This window comes from Hipposideros armiger, unplaced genomic scaffold, assembly GCF_001890085.2.
Source record: "Hipposideros armiger isolate ML-2016 unplaced genomic scaffold, ASM189008v1 scaffold_355, whole genome shotgun sequence".
Classification (NCBI taxonomy): domain Eukaryota; kingdom Metazoa; phylum Chordata; class Mammalia; order Chiroptera; family Hipposideridae; genus Hipposideros; species Hipposideros armiger.
This window is the reverse complement of record NW_017731705.1, coordinates 1187582-1205199: the sequence shown is the minus strand read 5'-3', so window position 1 is coordinate 1205199 and position 17618 is coordinate 1187582. Positions and strand designations below refer to the sequence as shown.

Here is a 17618-nt window from a genome sequence, read left to right as displayed (position 1 = left end):
CCTGGGAAGAGCGCAATGATGGTGCCAACTTGGGCCAGTGAAGCAACGTCCTCCACAACTAGACTGAAGAACAAAAGGACAGCAACTTGTCTGCTCCCCTTCCCCCAATTCCCCAGCACTGTTCCCATCTCCCCAATTCCCCAATAAAGAAAGGGAAGAGCTGTGCTGTAGACCAATCTGAGTGGCCCTATGATGTTTAATCACCTCATATTCACCATTTTGCTAAGAGAGGGATTCTCGCCATAGAGTCATGGGGATGGTCGAAAACATGACATCCAACACTGGGCAGGGGAGTTCAACAGCAATTTATTATTCACATCTACTCATAGCCTCAGGGAAGGGGACACGACATGCAATGCAGGGTCACCTGGGGGTTGCCCTCTGGAATGGAGCGAAGGACAAGAGCAAGTGGGAGACGGGCTTTGTAGTGTCAGGGGTGAGGTGCCCCAGTTCCCCTTGGAGGGTATGACTGGCTTGTTTAAATAATTCCATGGGCTGGCTGGGTAATGAGAGCGCTACTCAGAGATAAGCAGTGCCTGTGCCTGGCCCCCTTGATGTGGAAAGTTATTTTGATAGAGGACCTTATCCACAGGAGAAGAGTGGGGTGGGGGGGAAACTTGCAGTTATGCCACTTGAGGCTACCCCAATTTCACCAGATGTCAAGGCAGAACATAACATTTAGCCTTAATTTTAGGCCTTATACTACACAGGACGACATGAAATAACAAATAAAGGCGAGGAATATGATAGGCAATCACGTTCAGAAGTAGTTAAGAGTCCAGCTGAGCCTGCACACGTAGACATTTGAAGATGGATGGTCCTGCATTTATGACTAATATCTTAATTAAAAGTATGGAACCAAATTCAAACACCCAAAATTATTGACTTTGCTTTTTCCATCATAATGGATAGCATCAGTACAGTTGCACAGAGCTTGCCCAAAGAAAATAAATTGCCTGAAAACCCATCTGAACCTGCTTTTTTATTTTCAGTAGGTTGTTAGAGATGGGTTGTGGTGAAAAGTTATTTTTTTGTAACCATCATTGGTTTTATGTTGAAATTTCCCCTTTTTAAAAAAATAATACATTATGTCTTTAGGATAGTTGGTAATATTTCATTAGCCAAATAAATGAAATTAATTTACAGTCCATCTGCATTTCCTTCCTGATACATCGAATGGCCAGGTCTTTCTAGGTAGCATTCATGTCTACCCAGCTCTGTAGCTCTAAAATAATTTGGTTGGTAATTAGGTGCTTATCAGATTGTTCCTGAAAAGGCATGAGACAGTTATCTGACACAATTATCTTTGAAAATTGAATCCTCCATTTCTGGTCTTCCTGATGACATTCAAAGTAACACTGAGTGGTTTAAAGCTAAATGCCTTTCAAAAACCCTTGCCTTCTTGAATGCATGCAACATAATTCCTACTCCCATAATATTCCCCCCATCTTTCATGCACAAGCTTTTATGTATGAATCATTTTGTTATACGTCTTTGTGTGTGTTGACATATTAAAATTACTTTAGATGTGCTCTTCTGCGATTTCATTAATGCCTATCTTACTATAGCATTACTAATAGTCTCAAATTTAATTCTTGCTCCTTCTGTCTCCTCTCTGCTGCTATGTCTTCATAAACTAACCCAAGACAAGTGAAGACAATTGCTAAGATTGACTAGGCTATATGTGTATTTTGGATAATTATATTTCTAGAGCTATTTGCTCTTACACAAGTTAAAAATTTGCAGCTCATTTAAGTATTAATGTGCAATCTATTCACAGCTTGGAAATTAACATTGAGCTTTAATATGAATAGTTGTAAAAACCAGTTATTTAGGCTCTAAAAAAAAATCAAACCCAAAGTAATAGATTTTAATTTAAATGTCACATTCATTTAAAAATGATGCTGTGACTCATCTCCCAAAAGAATTGAGCCAGTTTTAGGTTGCTGTACTCATTCAAGGCAGTGTGTTTGAAACGGATTTGTTTAAAAATAAAAGCAAATCACAGTGAAAATTGAGCACATTTTGTTCTATTTAATATGGGTAAGTATAATGTTTCTGTAAATGTTCTGTCTTTAACTACCATGATCTCTTGCCTAATGTAATGGCAATCTTAATAGACATATGGACTTCATGTATATTATAGCTTTGTGCTTGTACTTCTGTCTCTTCTGCAAGTACATTAGTTCAGATAGATATCACTGGGTTCTTATTACTGTGCTCAATCCATCCATCCATTCAACAAATATCTAGTACAGTCATACCTTGGTTTGCGAGCATAATTCATTCCGGAAACAAACTATTCGTATTGCAAGATGTCGCTTGTTTACAATGTTAAAATGTATTAGAAATGTTTGCTCGTCTTGCAGAACACTTGCAAACCACGTTACTCGTAATCCAAGGTTTTACTGTATTTACTACATGGCCGACTTGGTGTGAGAATTGTAGAACATTGCAATAGTGACCTATGTAGCTTCATGGTCTCCAGACTTCCCCACTTCATGTCACTGATTTACAAATGTTTTGTCCTAGACACCACATTTGTTCAATTCACTATTCTGCATAAGCATCTTTTCTGCACACAAAGTCTTTTACGTATGGCCTTATTTTAATTTGTCAGCTTCCTCTCTAATCACAGCCTCATACATATATGTCTTCTGAAATCTTACCTAAATGCAACCATTTATTTATTGTTCTTCAAACAGACATGTTATTTCTTTCATGCCTTTGCACAGTTGGTACTTTCCTTTAGAATTCCATTTCTCTCCAGGCCTAAACTCTTTTGGCTTGATCAATAACTACTATTTCGTCAAGATCCATCTGAAATGTTCACTTCTGTGATGAATATTTTCCAATTTGCCAGACGCCTGGTTGCTTTTTTCTCTCATTGAACAGCACTCTATTTAACTCTGTTATAGAAATTGCCACTCCATATTTATTTTATCCAAGTCTGCTTCCCTCTGTCATAGTGTAAGCTCTTCCCAGGCAGAGTCTGTATCTTATTCCTTCTTGACTCTTAGAATGGCACTTAATAGGCTTTCAAAGAATTATTATTAAATGAATGAAGTATGAACACATGAGTATGGTCATTTTAACATACTTTTTGGTATGATCTTGTTTTGTTTAAAAAATAATTTAATAGTGACACCATATTTCACTAAATATGCTTTTTATTTTTTGCCTCATCATATATTTGTATTTATTGAGCCCCAAAATAGTGTAGTTTGGATTCTTCACCTTTTACCTGCAGTGTGGCTGACTGTAATGGAAGTCTTGGTTAAGAAGTGGAAACTGTGACCAGATACTCCTTTTCAATTAGATGAAGCAGAGAAGAGTGCAATCACAGCAGCACCCTCTGAAAGCTAAAGATGGTGGAGGACAGCTAACTTCACTTGCTGTACAATTGGTTTGTTGTTAATTCCAGGAATTGCCAGACGAACATGCTTGGTACATCAACTGTTCAGTTTCTTCTATTTTCTTTCATTCTTGTGCTCCCTCACTCTCTCTCCTCTCTCCCACTCTACATATGTGTCAAGCCAGACCAGCTTTGTATGTAACTTTGCCTTCTCCAAACCAATGTCCAGACAATTTCCTTTGTTTTTGTTATCAGTGCTAAGATAAATCTAACTTACTGGAGACAACACTTATTTTTAGAATAGTGAGGCTATTGATGCTTATTTTCATGTTACCTTACTTGAAAGATGATATTTTCCCCAAAACTATGTCTACAACTGGATTCATTTTCTGCTAGGATGACCAAACATTGTGTGTCCCACTAATTTTCATCAGTATGATGAAATGAAAAATATGAGTGAAGGTCAAGTGGGCATAGAACTCATCTGACTGAGCCAGTGTGAGCACTGCATTTTAAAAATTGCTTTTGTTTGAAAATTGCTTTCTTTTTGTCTTTGTGTGCATGCGTATACTTTTAAGGAACCATCTTTGTGAATTTGAACATTCATTTTGAAAAGAATGCCTGATGTCGACAGTTTTCATTTTAGCTACAAAATAAGAAAAAAGAAAAAAAATTCTGGAAGTGTTTTCTTTATATTAAATCTTTACATTCCATATCTTTACATGTAGAGTTCTTTACATTATATTATCTTTTTAATTGATTTATTCTTAATGCAATTCCACTACTATATGAATACAATATTTTGTTTTTAACAAGTCTGAAAATTAGGCTGCCGGAGGCAATCCTATAATTAAAGTGAAAGGAAGATAAAAATCTCCATTTTGCTCTCTTTATCTTCGCCTTTATATTAGCAATACTAATGAACTTCACTGTATTTAGGGTGAAAATTGATTTGAACCTCTCTGCATTTACTGCTGTGCTTCTCTCCCTGTCCCCCTAGGATTTGTGCAGTTTAATTTGCCATTGATTCTTAATGATCATGGTAGCTACAGTAGAGAAACCGGTGTTCATCATGCCCTGTGAATTGCATGTTATGTTTATTTTTACACATAACTGCATTTCCATCATTTTGATGGCGTAGTCTAGCCAGTGGTTGACAACGATCTTACTGTCCTTATTGATTTTAAATTTTAATCGTGAAATGCATAATTGAGTTCTTGGAATGCGCTATATTAAAATCTCTCATCCAAAAGTAAGGCTCGCCTTGCTTCAAACCACTGATGAAGTGTGGGCTTTAACATGCCGGAAGCAGACCACTCGTTCAGTGGACCTGTTAGTGATGGGAATTTGACTGTCTTCAGGCTGCTCACTGTAGTTTATTTGAACAATTCAATCAGTATTTTGAATCCCCCATGTGCAGTGGTTTAAGAACCACTTAATGGTTCTAATTCTCATTTTGTAGCAATAAAATAATTTGTCGTTTTTTGTGATGATTCTCCTAAAACTGTAATATAGTGACATCATTAGTACACACAACGGGATTGGTGAGGTTCATTTTTACTACTAGTTGGTGTTATTTCTTTTAATGTTTTTCTCTTAAAATATATTAATCATTAATTCAATTCCTGTGTCTATAAACACCCTAATCAGTGAAATGTACAAAGCAACCAAAAGTTCAAACATTTGAAAACCTCTAGGCGTGTAGCAGATCCATTTAATTAACATTAGCTCTATATGGCACAGTGCTTACTGTCTTAGTCCGTTTGGGCTCCTATTAAAAACAAAACAAAACAAAACAAAAACCTTAGATTAGATGGCTTGTAAACAGCAGACATTTATTTATCACAGTTCTGGAGGCTGGGAAGTTCAAGATCAAGGTGCTGGCAGGGTTGGTGTATGGTGAGAGCCCACTTCAGGGATCACAGAGTCATCACTTCTCTCCCGGACTCTCTGGCCCTCTTTTATAAGGGAACTAATTTCATTTGCGACCTAATCAATTCCCAAAGGCCCCCGCATCCTAATACCATCACAACGGGGATTAGGTTTCAAAGTGTGAATTTTCAGTGGATACATACCTTCAGTCTGGCCCTTTTTTCTGAATTTGGTACAAGCAGAAGAGTAAGGATTCTAAAAGAATCTATGTCTCATATTACTTTATCTTCTTTCTATTAATTGATGGTAACATATCTGTCTACATGGGACTAATAAATGGACTCTGTTAAGTAAACTAACTAAATAAAAAAATTAATTTCTTTATCCTGACTTGATAACTTTTCAGTACATTTTGGATAAGAATGAGACTCTCAAACCATCTCATTCTTTACATACAGCCTGATGTTTACTGCTCTGGGCTTCCACACAGTATATTTAAAATGGTCTGTTTCCCAAAAATGTGATGAGGATTAGTCTTTTGTGAAATGAATGGAGGCTTAATTGGGTCCATGATCCATCCAAACAAAACTGATGTGTGAATAGTAATGTGTCTGTGCCTCCATATCCAGGATCTTTGAGCAATTAGGTAATAAACCACTGAGAATCTTGCTAATTCCCTTACTTCTGCTGCTTCTGATTAACTCTTTACCCAATTTTATGGGTTTGTCTTTATCTAGTCTGCATTCCTGTACTTTCTATTCCTGTATTTTATACTCAGTATTGACTTCAAACTTATTGAGAGTCTTTTGTTCTTAGTTTCTTTTTTTCTTTTCTTTACAAGACACATGTATATAAGTGAAGTCAGAAATTTAATAATGATCCTTCAAATCTATGATATTAATAATCCAAGGTTTATAATAATTTAAACATTTGATGTATTGTATAGTATTGGCCTCCTTTTATGAGGAAAAGGTCCCCTAAGTATAGGAGAAGCCAAATGTATTATGCATGAATTATAAGACAGGTGTGTGTGTGTGTGTGTGTGTGTTTGTGTGTGTGTGTGTGTGTGGAATAAAATGTTTTAATCTACAATGCTTAGCCCTCAATCTGTGTTTCAAGTACTGTGCTTTTATGTGTAGTATGCTATTCTCAAATAATAAACTCTGTGTAAGAAATGACAGTACTCTAACTTCACGAAAAATTTGGTCCATTTGGACTTGTCTATATGAAAGCATTAAGTCCACATTTTTGGAAGGTATTATGCATCTCTAACTGTGTAATATTTCAAAGTAAGTTTACTCCCAAATAAACAGCAATAATAAATCCTTAGTGGAGTTATTCATAGAGATATGCATATTATAATATTATTTTAGAGAACTTTATAGTAAGAGTAAGTTAGAGAGTTATTTATTAAAATTACATATATATACACATACACAGACACAAACACATTTCTTTTTTTTCCAATTCCTCAGTCTCACTACCTACTATTTTTTAAGATTTTTATTAAAACATAGTTAACATAATATTATATTAGTTTCAGAGGTATAGCATAGTTATTTAACATTTATATACCTAAAAAAGTGATCACCATAAGTCCAGCCACCATCTGACACCATGCTATGTTATCACAATATTACTTACTATATTCCCCATGCTGTACATTATATCCCCGTGACTTATTTGTTTTATACCTGGAAATTTGAAACTCTTATTGCCCTTCACCTTTCCTCCCCCTTTTTAATTTTTCAATTACAGTTGACATTAAATTTCACTTTATATTAATTTCAAGTGGACAGCTTAGTAGTTAGACATTTGTATAATTTAAGAAGTGATCCCCCTGACTAGTCTAGTACCTACATGGCACTATACATCGTTATTACCATGTCATTGACTATATTCCCTATGCCTTACTTTACATCCCATGACTGTATTGTAACTATCAAATTGTACTTCTTAACCCCTTCACCTTTCTCACTCTGACCCTCAACACTCTCTCATCTATCACCTTCATAATCTAATATCCATCTGAAATGTACATAGTTATTACAATATTATTGACTATATTCCTTATGCTATATCCTACATCTCCATGACTACTTTGTAACAACCAGTTTGTACAGTTTAATTGGTTCCCCCTTTGCCCACTCCCCTAACACCCTTCCCATCTGGCAACTATCAAAATATTCTCTGTAACTATGAGTTTGTTTCTAATTTGTTTGTTTGTTTATTTTGTTCTTTAGATTCCACATATAAGCATCTGCCTTTCTCTGTCTGACATTCTCCACTGAGCATAACACCCTACATGTCCATCTATGCTGCAGCAGATGGCAAGAACCCATTCTCTTCCATGGTCGAGCAATATTCCATTATGTATATGTACTACCTACTCTTTATGCATTCATCCATCAATAGACACCCAGGCTGTCTCCACATCTTGGCCATTGTAAAGAACGCTGCAATGAACATATGGATGCACATGTCCCCAACATTTTAGGTTTCCTCAGATAAATACCCAGAAGCAGGATTCTGGGTCCTTCTTTGTCTCTTGTGATAGCCTTTGTTTTAAAGTCTATTTTGTCTGGTATAAGTATTGATATATATATATATATATATATATATATATATATATATATATATATATATATATATATATATATATATATATATGTTTTCATGAAGTATCTTTTTTCATCCCTTTACTTTTAGCCTGTGTGTGTCTTTCAATCTGAAATAAGTCTCTTATAGGCAGAATATGTTTGGGTCTTGTTTTCCTACCCATTTAGCAGCCCTATTTTTTTATTGGAGCATTTAATCCATTTACATTTAAAGTAACTATTGATAGATATGTAGTTATTGCCACTTTATTATTCACACGAGGTGTGATAAAAGAAAAATATGGTGTGTGCTGCTGACAAGTGCCATCTAATGGAAAAGCAGGGATCTTCAATATGGGAAGTGGTGCGATGAACCTTAGTAACAGTGTGTGACGAGTTTCAATGCATTTGGTGCAGTCAGTCGGGTGTGAGCTATGGTTGAGAGAAGGTGTATTTTAAAGTGTGCAATAAATTGTCTCCATCATGACAACACTCCATGACACACATCGCTTCTGGTATACAGCAATTTTTGTCAAATAAAAACATTATGGTGTGTCCTCATCCACCTTATTCACTGGCACCATAAGATTCGGGCTCTTCCCCAAAGTGAAAATGATTCAGGATATCCAGGCAGCCATGACTGAAGACACTCATGAAAGAGGACTTCCAGAACTTTTTCAGAAAGTGGCAAGAAAAGTGGGATAAGTGTGTTTGAAGCGAGGGGGAGTATTCTGAGGGGAATTAATGGCAATGTGTCTTTTACTATAATAATTTTTTTATTGAAACATTCACTGTATTGTTTGATCACACCTTATATGTCTATTTTCTTTTCCAAGTTATGGAAGTTTTCTGTCATTATTTCTTCAAATATGTTTTGAATTTCTTGTTCTCTCCCTTCTTCTGGTACCCCTATAATGCAAATGTTGGCCACTTTATGTTGTCCCAGAGACCCCTGAAACTATCCTCATTTTTTTGGATTATTTTTACTTTTTGTTGTTCTGATTAGGTGTTTTCTGCCTTTTTATCTTCTAAAAAGGTGATTCAGTCCTCTGTTTTTTCTAATGTAACATCTCTATGAAATGTTGATTCATCATTTCAGTTATTGTAGTCTTTATTTCTGCCTGGTTCTTTCTATGTTTTCTATATCTATTTTTATGTTCCCCATCTCTCTGTTGCAGTTCTCCCTGAGATCATTGAGCATCCTTATAACCAGTGTGTGGAACTCTGCATCTGGTAGATTGCTTGTCTCCATTTTGTTAAATTCTTTCTCTGGAGCTCTGTTGTGTTCTTTCTTTTGGGAAATGTTTCTTTGTCTCCCAGTTTTGGCTCCCTCCCCCGCCCATCCGTGTTTGTTTCTATGTATTATGTAGTTCTGCTATGTTCCTCAGTCTTAGTAAGTGGTCTTATATAATAGGTGTCCTGTGGGGCCCAGTGGTACAGTCTCCCTGGTCACCTGATCTGGATCCTCCCAAGTGTGTCCTTTGTGTGTCCTCCTGTTGTAGTTGAGCCTTGGTAGCTGTTTGCATGTCAATGGGAGGGCTTGACCCTCAGGCTGATTGGTTGTGGGGACTGGCTGTGACTACAGTGGAGGGGTCGTGGTGCAGGGGCTGACCTTATGGAGCAGGACAGACTAACAACTTCATAGTATGGATTGAAGAGTAGACTCTTGAGCTAAGTTTGCACTTATATGAAATCTAATCTATCCTTTATTCTCATTTGATTCTTAAAACAGATTATGCATGAAAGATAATGTGGGTATACAATGTCACTTATGAGTGATATATTAAGATAAGGAGGGTTATAAGAACATTAGGCCCAAGACAAGAAATAATAGACAATATGAACCTACAATAACCAAGAATATGTCTTTGGAGGCAGTCTTGTAGCCCAGCTAGGAGTGCTTGAAGAAGTCTTAAGAAAGTAGAAATAATCCTGAAATATCTTAAATGAGGTCAGATGATTATAGCTGTCTGGTAGGGGATTAGGTGACTGTGCTGAAGGAAAACTTGACTATTAACTCTGCAGCCGTAAATAACGAAGTAAGGACAGCTCAGCTCAAATAAACAAATTGACACTAGCTTTGTGTAGCTAAACCTACAGATGGAGTTGGTCATTCTTTTTCAAGTTGGTACGCCGAGCATCACAGAAATGAGTGATAGAAATTTATTTTTCTTTGGGGACAAATTACATTTTGTATTGTGCTAGATTTATTGATGTATTTTGAATAAGTGACTAAATGTCTTTCCATTTCCCATCTCCCAAATCTAATCAATTACCAAGTCCGGCAAAATTTATTTGTATAATGTCCCCCATCTGATTCCCTCCCTAACAGCCATTTGTTCCATCTCCTCTGCCAATGTCCTTCATAAGCATTCATGATAAGTTTCTGCTCTATTATTATGACCTCTGAACTAAGTTTCCTCATAATTACTTTATACTTCACATTCCCGCCAGAGTTATCTTCTAAGTAATCTGGGTGATATAATAATCTATCATTAAACTCCACAGCAACTCCTTATTATATCTTTATCTTTTCAGTTTTCTATCATATTATATCCTGGCAAATTCTTATCATCGAGCCAAACAACTCCCTTACAGTTCCCTGAATATATCAGTATAATGTTATTTATATATATTTATATTTTACTTTGAATATTTGGTTATTTGTTTTCTCATTCTAAAGAGTATTTTTTTTCTCCTCTTATCACATATTATCTCACATCTCAAATGCCATTTCTTCAGTATGTTTGGTCAGTTCTCCCAGAAACAACTGATTAGTCTTCCACGTGACTACCTGTAGTTTCATACTGCCATTTGTTAGAATCATCATCTGGTCAAAGCCCCTCTGACTAAAAGTCCTGTTGCCTACAAGGCACTGTGTTATGTTTCTTGGGCCCTTCATGATTGATACAGAGTGTTTTTTTTAGAATAGAACATCTACAAAGTTTTTTTTTTTAATTTGTTTATATATTGATATAAATAAAGGGGCCTCAAATTGTTTATGTACCTGAATGAAGAGACAATATATACTTTTGTCTTCTGCTATATCCCCAAAGTAGAATAGTGAGTGGCTCATTAAAAGCCATCTGTAAATATTTATTTAGTGAATGAATAACCAGCATTTCTTTTAGACCTAATGAGAGTGTTCCAGTTAAATTGGTGGGAAATCAAAAACAATTATCGGGTATCCCCTAAAAGGAATAGAAAACCAAGGAATCATGTGTTATTTATATCTGACTGAAAATAAAATTTCAAATTAATAAATACTACATTTGTTCAAAATGCATATCCTACACTTTATCCTGTGTAAGTTGTATTCATTTTTTTAAATTAAAATGTATTAGGGTGACAAATGTTAGTAAAATTACATGAGTTTCAAGTGTACAATTTTCTAATATATCATCTATATATCAAATCATAGTCATTTTAATCATTTATCTGTTTTATCATTTTTGAAAAATGACATTCAAATGCATTTGGACAATAAGTTTTTACAAGATATTTTTAAATACTTTCTTTATCTCTACATGGATAACCATTAAAAGAATAATTTTCTGGTGTTTTTTTTTTCTTATAGATAAAACATCTGTATTACTGGCTGGGTGTAATGCAAGGAAGGGACAAAGATGAAAAGGAAACATGTTCCTTTTTTGGTCATAATATCACTCCTCAGCTTATCAAAAAATCACCTGTGCCTGTCACAGCTTATTCCAGGTAAGTGCCATGCACTTGTTTCATCAAACTTGGACCAGTATTTCTTCTGTGTCTTAATTTTTTACTGAGTATGTTTTAAATCAAATTTGTTGATTGTCTTTGGAACTTGTTAGTCTGTGTGAATGGTTTCTTGAGTATGTGTGCTAATAAATTTCAGAGATCAAATATTATCCTTGATTATAGAGCAGCTTATTAATTCCTTAGAGAAACTGAGAAAATTCAAAAAAGTTCAATGTTATTGAAACATGTAAGAAGTTATAGTAACTAAATGAATTAGAGTGCTGGAAGAATAATTATAGCAGGGAAGAAACGTGTAACACAAAAAGGATAGCAACATCACAATGCAAGTTCGTACTATAGAAAATGAACATCAAAAAAAGTGAAAACTTTAAAACTGAAATTTCTTTAGAGTGGTGACATGTTAATTATCAGGCTGAACAGTGTTAGAATAAAAATGCAACGTGCTGATGTGTAACTGCCATAGCTGCTATTGTTTTTGGTGAAGTTAGAAACCTGTTTGCTTGAAGCCATCATTTTATTATGGTGCTAGAATAACATTGCTATAAAAAGCTTTACTTAAACTCTTTTATAGGAAATTGCCTAAACCCAATGTTATGGTAGAGAAAAATGGAAAAAAATACATTGATACAGTAATCAAAATATCATTTCAACTTTCCTCTTAGATAAAGCTATGGGAACAAATTGTGGTTATTTGTATATATTTAATGAATCATAATTTAGCTAAGTTATTCATGAAAGAATGGCATATGGTGTTTTGTTTAACCAAACTGTAGGCTTGACTTTTGTTTCTTTGTTTTATTGTTACATTTATTTTATATATAGCAACTAAGTGTAACTTGTCATGTGTGTCTACACACCAATTAGGAGGGCTTGATATTTTTTTTCCCCTGTGCAGGGTTAAGATTGACACTTTGACCTAGAAGATAAGGGAGTTTTGAACTAACAAAAGGATTTATATCTGCTAAAACCATTTCTATAGGGTGGAAGGATACAGAAAATGTAAAGTCTGTTGTAGTGAAGTTCATTTAGTTATTTTGTATTGAGTTAGGTTAACATATTGCAACCACTACAAGTGTTTGTTACCTGTTCCTACATTCCCTTACCTTGGCACTACTCTGCTGTGTATTGATTAAAATTAGTGAATGAACTGAATATCAAAAAATGGCAATACAAAAAAATGTTATGCTCTATTGAAGTATATGAAAAATATAAATTTAAGTACAAAGTAATTCACTGTCTTTCAAATTGTCAGGATAAAGAGGACATTTATATGAAAGTGTCTTGAAAACTGTAATATTATATATATATATATGTTTATATATATTTAGACATAATTATAGATCAGATAGATAGAGAGATAGAGAGATAGATAGATAGATAGATAGATAGATAGATAGATATAGCTTAGGTGTAATTGTTGTCAGTTAGGTGTAAACTGTAGCAGTTTAAGGTGATAAATGCTCCAGGTCAACAAATTTGATCAGGTAATCAAATCTCAAAATGGTGAAGTGTGGTTTAAATCATCTTTATCTGGATGTCTGAAAGAAGGACTGCATGCATGAACGTGGTGGGGTGGGGAGGGGTAAGGTTTATCCATGGAATATAAAGTTACCATTTCATTCAAGAAGAATGAAAGGTAAGGCTTATCGGTGGACTATAAAGATGCTTTTTTTAAGAAGAATAAAAGGTAAGGTTTGTATAGTTTATCTATGGAATACAAAGTTTCCTTTTAATTCAAGAATATATTGTGTAATTTCAGAGAAGACAAATCAATTTGAATTTGTCCAAAATTTGTGAAAACCCTGCAATTGCTTACTTACATGCAAGCATTTTTAAAACTAAAGAGAACTTAAAATACATTAATTTATTGTTCAAAACAATATGTAGGTTGGTTACAAAGGCAGTCAGTCGGTTATCAACTAGTTTACAATATGTCATACAGATTAGTAACTCAGGGCCCATGGAACACCTTAAAAAGAAATAAGGGTGCCCCAAAATGGAATATATAAAGTTAAATGTCTTTCTTGTGTAGGACCGCAGAGTTCAAGAATTATTTTAAAGTAATTTATCTATCAAGGAAATATTCTGTTAGCTTTCAAAAAGCACACCTGCAGAGTGGAAGTAAATTTTCATAACTACCTTCTTCTAAGAGAATTGTTTTCAGGCTAGGGAGATTAGCAAACCTACTGAAAGGAGTCGTCAGCCTCAGAATACCCCTACTTCACATTAATCTCAGAATGAAATGAGGTCCTGATTCTTTTTGTTGTTGTTGGTCTATATTATGTTCAGTAGAGGCCTTGGACCTGGATTCAGTTTAGCACAGCTCAGAGGGAACAAAGACGGGAAGATCAAATATTAATGACTTTGAAAAAACACAGTTTCTCATTCAACTGATTTACTTCCACTCTCTCCCTTACGAAAATATCTTCTTTCATTAGAAAATTATTTCAAAATTCAGATAAGTGAAGAAAATAGTGCCTCAAGGGATAAAAACAAAGAGCGATAAAAATAGCAGACATAAGGTAGATTATTTTATTACCACAATAATAAAGAGGTTTTTAGTCAAGCTGTGAATTGGTCGCTTGGTGTAATTAAATATTATAACATCATTTGAATATAATGCCGGAATGGATGGGTAACCCAGCTCATGGTTTCTGTTTTGTCTCCCTATGTAATACATTTTTACAATGGCTGTTATGTTTTACAATATTGTGTGTGAAGTGATTGGTGTGTCAGGGTGGTGACTAGAAAATACTTGTACATTTGAAATCAAGAAATAGTACTTTTGGTAATTAATAAGTCAGTTTTAAGAGAAAGGAATGGTTAAGAAGTTGATTCTTGGAATGATTGGGTCTCTCCAGCCATTTAGTTGTTCCCTTCAGGGCCTATAGAGTCCGTTAAAACCTGCCTGTTTATTAAAACCACCGCTAGCTCTTCCTCTCGTCAATTTATCTCATCTCTTATTCACATAAAAAATACTCTTAAAACACAAATGTGGTGTTCTCTTGAGGCGAGCTGTATCTCTCTATGCCACATGCTTAATCACCGCGACAAAGAAATCTGACAGACACCTATCTTTACATTTTAAACATTCACCTCTGATTGTAACAGATGTCAGGAAGGCAATGACAGACAAATGTTAAATACCAGGTTTTAACACTATACATTTGGCGTATGTGGATGGAATTGAAAACGTGAAGAACATCTATGGTTTAAAAAACGTTGCTTTTGAGGTGTGTGTATTGCAAGATTTTAAGTGGAAATCCACAGGGAGGGGGAAGCACACAAGGTTGTGCTTCTATTTGAATAAATCTGACAGCCCACTTTAAAGTTAAACGTGATTTATTTTTCCCTCTCTATTCTCTAAATGTGCGCAACGTTGTCCTTCATTAAAGATGCAGGTGCTGACAGGGTTATTTCCTCTGCCCTGCCTCATGTCAACAATCCTTGAGTGTGAAATTGTCTGAAATGATTTACTGCTTACCCTCCCCACCTATCCATCCGCCGCCACTTCGCCACTTTGGTGGTTTTCTCTTAGATCCTAAGGAAGGTAAATGCAAGCAGCTAAGTGGTGTCGGGGTCTGAATCAGCCACAAAGAAATCATAAAGTTTGAAAACAAATCTTCTATGTAAAATTCTAGGACTAATATAAATAATACACATGCAATCTACCTATACTCATAATTTTTGTGTTTTCTTTTCATTTTCACATGGCCATCAAGTGGATTTCGAATAGATTTGAGGAAATAAAATTTTAAATCTTTGTTATAATGCAAAAAGAAAAACAAAAAAGCAGAATAAATTTCTGAAATTGAAACTTGATAGAATCTTTATGCGTTTCTTTTGGCATACGTTATTTAACTAATAACATCGCATATGTGTGTCCTATGAAGGTTTTTATCTACAGGAATATTTTTCCTGTGATTAGATGTTATTAATCTGTGGCCTTGTAGCCACAGGAAATGATAAGGAAAATGACTATTATTTAAAATCTATAGAGGTTGCTTGTTCATAGATGAACTTTTTTTTTAAACTGCATTCACTATTCATAAATTAATCAATTAATTTTAAAAAACTTAAAAAGTTACATATCTTGTATTAGAATATTTAGGGTAAACGGTATTTTAACACGTTATTATTTAACTCTTCCAATTAAGCACCAAGAGAGGCATTACTGTAAACAAAAGTGATTTGATGTTACATGCCACTTCACAAATCTGTATGACAGAATTCTCAACATGTTTTGCATAGATTATTTTTTTCAGAGACACTTGTAGATACTTATTAAAAATGAAGTTCCCAAGGGGTCATGGCAGCATCACCGAAACAGAATCTGTGTTTGAAACTCAGGAACCTGCAGTTATACAAATTCCCCAAATGAATCGAATGCACAGAGAATCTGAGAACCACTGCTGTTGATAAAGTTCAAGTTGATAAAAGAAGTAGTTGAATACATTCAAAGGATGTTTATTCTCTAAGGAAAGTTTTGTTTTTCTTTTTTTCATGAGAAAGGGACAAAACTATTTGAAGGTATCTGTTTCATATATTGCAAGATTTTGGGGGCAGCAGAGTTGAGGCCACTGGTGTGGTTTGTTTTAATTGGTTTTCCTGATACTTCTTGTTCTTTTCATCTCATAGTAATGTTTATAAACTTAAAAATATAATTGTTCACACTGGATGGAAGGTATTAGCTCAAGACAAAAAGCCATTGAACTAATACATGTATCAGTGAAAATTAACCTGTATAATTAAAAATGACTTTACATAAGCCTTAGCTTTTCCTAATGGCTACAATTACTCCTAAGTTTTTTCCAAGCCTTAAAAAAGTATTAACTTAAATGTTGAGGGGCTGGGAATATATATCCAAATTAGAATAATATGTCAGTGATATAATTTTTTTTGCAGGAGACTAAGAATCAGGGTTGTTTTATGACTTAGGGAAACCCTGGATACTTCTGCCTTTGTGGGCTGCTTTCCTCCATAAAGGAATATTAAACATTTTTTTAAAAAAACTCTGTTGGCATCAATATGAATATAATCTTTGTAAAAGTTTATTTATTCTTCTTACTTATAAGCCTTATAGAAAGCTAGAATAACATCATAAACTAAGAAAAACAGATATTATTTGAACCTTACTTTTTTACCATTTAATTTTAGCCAAAATCATAAAGGACGCACCCATACCAAGGAAGGAAGGAAGGGAGTATGGGGGGAGAGGGAGGAAGCAAGCAAGAAGTTGGGAAAGAGAGAGGAGGGGTAAGAAAAAACACTCAGGAAACATCAAGCCTATCAAAATGTTATATTGGAAGAAAGATGGCTTTTGGTACAGATCGGCCTGTGTTTGAATGATATCTCTGTTTTGTATTAGCTGTGTTACCTTAGTCAAAAAATTGCTTTCTCCCTTTGTCAGTTTACCTGTCAGAGAGAATGTCAGAATTAGCTTGCGTTGTTTCTGTATTATTGTATTGTTTCCGTACTATAATACAGACCCTGAAAGGATTCTATCTACGAAAGTTGTTCTTACTAACATTGATAATAATGTTATTATTATCTATAAATGGTTGTTACTGGCCTAATATGCACTATATCATCGTAGTAGGGCAGGAACTAACTGCAAGTGCCGCTGTGGGCAACAGGCACGTAAGGATGAGTTCCCATGAGAGCTGCTAATAGGTGTCATTGCCAGATATCCATTAGAGCCCAGAAAAACAACTGGAGAAAGGCATGGAAAATTTCACAGAAGAGGTAAATAAGATAAGAGTCTGTTTAAAAAGTTAACATTTATTAAACTCCTACAGTGAGCTAGGCACTTTTGTTTTAGGAGTTTTACCCAGATGAAAAGGGGTGATTGGGAAAGAAAATCTCAGGCTTATGCCAAGAGTCAGAGCTATGATGACGATAAAGAGGATTATGATGACTTGTTTACTTTGGTAGAAAGGAGAAGTGCATTTTCAGGCATTTTTGGAAATAAGTCTAGAGAGAGATTTGAAGTTCAAATCTTGAGGAACCTTTTTATACTCTGCTAAGAACCTTTAAATGTAAACTGAGCCATTGGGAGA

The 17618-nt window shown here is 34.8% G+C and overlaps 1 protein-coding gene across 5 annotated transcripts in view; it reads left to right on the top strand.

Annotated features, from left to right (window-relative positions):
- The window catches only part of ROBO1 (roundabout guidance receptor 1), a 1209462-nt gene that overhangs the window by 175548 nt on the left and 1016296 nt on the right, over positions 1-17618 (top strand). For all 5 annotated transcript variants that reach the window (XM_019661598.1, XM_019661595.1, XM_019661596.1 and 2 more), the window contains exon 2: positions 11402-11538. In XM_019661598.1, coding sequence (XP_019517143.1) covers positions 11451-11538 — 88 coding nt within the window. In that variant the 5' untranslated portion in view covers positions 11402-11450. The remainder of the gene's footprint in view (positions 1-11401; positions 11539-17618) is intronic.